At 34.4% G+C, this 3,959-nt stretch overlaps 1 protein-coding gene and 1 long non-coding RNA gene across 4 annotated transcripts in view; one reads left to right on the top strand and one right to left on the bottom strand.

The window, feature by feature from the left end:
- LOC107659736 (uncharacterized) overlaps positions 1-1,790 on the top strand; it is a 9,611-nt gene extending 7,821 nt beyond the window's left edge. The window contains exons 2-3 of the long non-coding RNA XR_001630944.1: positions 91-186; positions 528-1,790. This is a non-coding gene — a long non-coding RNA (uncharacterized LOC107659736). The remainder of the gene's footprint in view (positions 1-90; positions 187-527) is intronic.
- Positions 1,791-3,321: 1,531 nt separating this feature from the next.
- Positions 3,322-3,959, bottom strand: part of LOC107659734 (N6-adenosine-methyltransferase subunit METTL3-like) — a 7,562-nt gene continuing 6,924 nt past the window's right edge. For all 3 annotated transcript variants that reach the window (XM_016448767.1, XM_016448765.1, XM_016448766.1), the window contains exons 11-12: positions 3,705-3,817; positions 3,322-3,555 (exon numbers count right to left, since the gene is read on the bottom strand). In XM_016448767.1, coding sequence (XP_016304253.1) covers positions 3,444-3,555; positions 3,705-3,817 — 225 coding nt within the window. In that variant the 3' untranslated portion in view covers positions 3,322-3,443. The remainder of the gene's footprint in view (positions 3,556-3,704; positions 3,818-3,959) is intronic.

The following is a 3,959-nucleotide window of genomic DNA, read 5'->3' as shown; positions in this document are numbered from 1 at the left end:
GCCACCAACTTTTTCTAACCATACATGGATGATAGTCCCGCCTCTATTCATATTTTATTTATTTATTTATTTGTTTATCTTGTCCTTTAGCTCCCCCTACTGATATGGGTGTAAAAATGCTGCAGTGCTTTCCCTTCTACAGACGCTGCAAGGAGAGGTGCAAAAGACAGTGCCCTCCTGAGACGGGTAAGAAATGTTCTCAAACTTTATAACTTTTTCAGATAAATCCAAAAGGTAATTTATAATCTGGCCAAATGATAAACTGGTAGGTGACATGGAAATTCAAGCAGTGAAAACTGTGTTGTCTAGTGTGACATGGTGTATATATATATATATATATATATATATATTTTTTTTTTTACTGCATTTATAAGTGCATTAACATTAAAGTTTTAGTATTTATTATAATTTTGTAAGGTGTGACAATTATATGTGTTTCATATTCTTTTTATTTTATATTTTTATATATTTTTATGTTTTTATGAAGTGAGATAATTATATTCTTATTTTCTTTTCTGCTTATTCAGCAGTAGCAAGTGAAGAGGTGAAACCACGGCTGTGTTCCACTACTTCCTGGGGCAGTGAAGGGGACAGCAGCAGCAGTCTGAGTTGCCCACAGGCCTATTTTTCCCACAAGGCTCGGCTCTCACTTCGACACCAGATGGATAGCAACATCAATGCAGTGGATGCCACATACTAACTTTGTTCTTTAGGCGGTCTCTGGAAAATCCTTGAAAAGTAAACTTCCGATTTACAGCCCCAGTCCAGTTTAAGTCCTTTATTGGAGAGTTTTTGCGGGGAACTGGAGGATGAGCCATTAGGAGGAGCAAGCAGCATGGAAGTTTGCCTCTCCTTGCATGCCTATGGACAGTCATGAGCGTCAACTGTATGCATTGTAGTAACAATGTCAAGATAAGTGTCTGAATTTCTCTAATTTAACAATACAGCAATGAGTGTAAAATGGTACAGCTGAGTGTAATTTGGTGAAAGGGGATATTATGAAACACTCTTAAGAGTTACAGTATGTTTACATGATAACCAATAAGTGCTTTTTTTTCTAGCCTGTAGCATTTGCCCTCCACAGCCTCTGCCATACATACATCTACAGTATCTGAAATGGATACTGGTTTTATCTGAGGAGACACTGGCATCTTAATGCAATTGGGTTTTTTGAGCCAGATATAAATTTGTTCAGTAGGATACGTTGATGAATAGCAGTCTACCTAATAAAGTCAACCACGCTATGCCTTGCTGGTCATAAATTCAGTGTGTACTGTTACTGTAAAGCAACTGACTGTTTCTTTTTTTTTTTTTACATAAACTTTCTAAAGCTTATTTTTCTTTCTATGTAAGTGCCATTTTCTCTGCCCTACAACTGCATCAAGGTCCATTAACATAGTGTGCACAGCTCTAACTTTAATTAAAATTTTTTATTATGTTTAGATTTCAGGGCTTCTTGAAATATGCCCTGTCCATAAACACATTTAGCTTGAGAAGTGTTTTTGGAACAATTCTATTAAAGATGGTTGTTTCATGGACTTTATGTAAGTTAAATCTTACCAACTAATGTATTAATATGAAGATGGCCTGTTTTTTTCTTATTGCATGTATAAAACCAATCAAGTGAATGAAGATGTTTGTTGTGATCCACTCATTGCTTCCGTTACATGTTTGAAAAAAAAAAAAAACAGGTTTTACATGCTAATGATGTGTACCTGGACTAAGCCTGTCACGATAACAACTTTTTGTTGTGCAATATATTGCCCCAGAAATAAATGTGATAAACAATATTATTGTCATTTTAAGACCATTTTATGCCACTGAATATATAATCATAACAGCATAATAATGCGAGAAGGCCTACACACTTTCAAATTACAACAGACTTTTAATTCTTAAGAATATTTAGATCATGAAAATGAAGTCAAAATATTAGATACCTTAAATAGTAAACAAAAAGTGCATTTTCTAACAAAAAGTGCAAAGTAACCAGTAGAAAAAAGAAAAATTCACAAATAACTTGTATGGAGATCTTTCCCTGACCTTCTTTTCTCTGTAAATTAAGGTACACAATCACTACTTAGCAGTCAGATGTCCGTATGCACAAAGGCACAGATCCCTAAACAAGGCCATATCTGCAGATGAAACTTTGAGTGGATGTTTCTCGATTAGACTGGTGGTTCTTGGTGGCTCCTCAGTGTCCACAATTGTCACCACATGTAGGCTAATAATAGGTTTCATATGGGTACTAGGCCTGTCACGATAACAACTTTTTGTTGTGCGATATATTGCCCCAGAAATAAATGTGATAAACAATATTATTGTCATTTTAAGACCATTTTATGCCACTGAATATATAATCATAACAGCATAATAATGCGAGAAGGCCTACACACTTTCAAATTACAACAGACTTTTAATTCTTAAGAATATTTAGATCATGAAAATGAAGTCAAAATATTAGATACCTTAAATAGTAAACAAAAAGTGCATTTTCTAACAAAAAGTGCAAAGTAACCAGTAGAAAAAAGAAAAATTCACAAATAACTTGTATGGAGATCTTTCCCTGACCTTCTTTTCTCTGTAAATTAAGGTACACAATCACTACTTAGCAGTCAGATGTCCGTATGCACAAAGGCACAGATCCCTAAACAAGGCCATATCTGCAGATGAAACTTTGTTTGTAGAAGCATTTTTTATTTATTTGAACTAGCACCACTGCACCACGTTATGTACGAGAAGCTGCAAAAGACACAGGCGCAAGTGGAATGCAAAAAACATGGTGACATTAATTTTTATGTAAATATAATGGGCGATATATTGCGTCACCAAAAGTTATTGAGGTCATGTACATATATTGTGCGATATGTCGATATATTGATTATTGCGACAGGCCTAATCTGGACTTCTTCACGTTGTTGTGTGCACATGTATTCAAATATTAAATGTGGATGTTTACACCTTAACCCAGTAAAAGAACAGAATTCACAAGACACTGTTACACCTTTGAAGTCACAATATGAAAGAGAAGATATTTTTTGTTTTATGTATGCAATAATGTGTAAATCAATTTTATATATACAAAATTTTAACAAATTAAAAAAGACAGCAAACTAAATTAAAATAGAACAGCACATGTACTGTTGTTTTTACTGATGATTGTAAAAATAATAATTAAAAACAATAAAACCGTTTTTCAAAAAGAAACATTTTTTATACTGTTCTAACAAAAAAAAAGTTGTCTTTAAAGAATTACCTGTGAAATCATTAATCAGTCTGTACAGAAAGACAACAAAAAATGCGGTTTAGTATTTTTATTTAAAAAAAAAAGCAAAGTTGTATGAAAGTCTGTTCCTGAAGCAGTCGTTTGAAACTATCTTTTAGTCTTGAATCCTGTGGCAGAGTTCAACCAATAGCTGTACATTCTCTCACTAGCCCAGTCCTCACATGTTTTTAAGTTTGGAGATGACTCCGTCAGGGTAGCGCTTCTTAAAACGTGCAACTACTTCAGGGTCTAAAAGATGAATACCATCCAACTGATTACCAAGAGTTATCCTGGAAAACAAAACAGGGTGCGAATGAGAGAGATCAGAGAAAACAAGCAAGTTAGTAATAAAGAGAACAGCACATCTGATTACTTCAAAATGTACTTAGTCACGTAAAGTGATTTGGAAATCAAAAAAGTTAGCTAATGTCTGACTCACCAGTTAGGCTGCACATTGTGTGGTCTCCCAAACAATTCAATCTTTCGTGTACCTGGTGACAAACGCTCAATCATTCCATAGATTTCATCTGGTTTATGACTAGTGGAGCGGACCTTTTGTGTAGACAGATGTTCTTTTAGTGCACTGATCATCACTGACTTTAAAGGGGTCATATGACGTTGGTAAAAAGAACATTATTCTGTGTATTTGGTGTAATGAAATGTGTTTATGCGGTTTAAGGTTCAAAAAACACAT

The sequence above is a fragment of the Sinocyclocheilus anshuiensis genome, unplaced genomic scaffold (assembly GCF_001515605.1).
Source record: "Sinocyclocheilus anshuiensis isolate Anshui unplaced genomic scaffold, SAMN03320099.WGS_v1.1 scaffold960, whole genome shotgun sequence".
Lineage (NCBI taxonomy): Eukaryota > Metazoa > Chordata > Actinopteri > Cypriniformes > Cyprinidae > Sinocyclocheilus > Sinocyclocheilus anshuiensis.
This window is presented reverse-complemented; position numbering and strand designations above follow the sequence as displayed.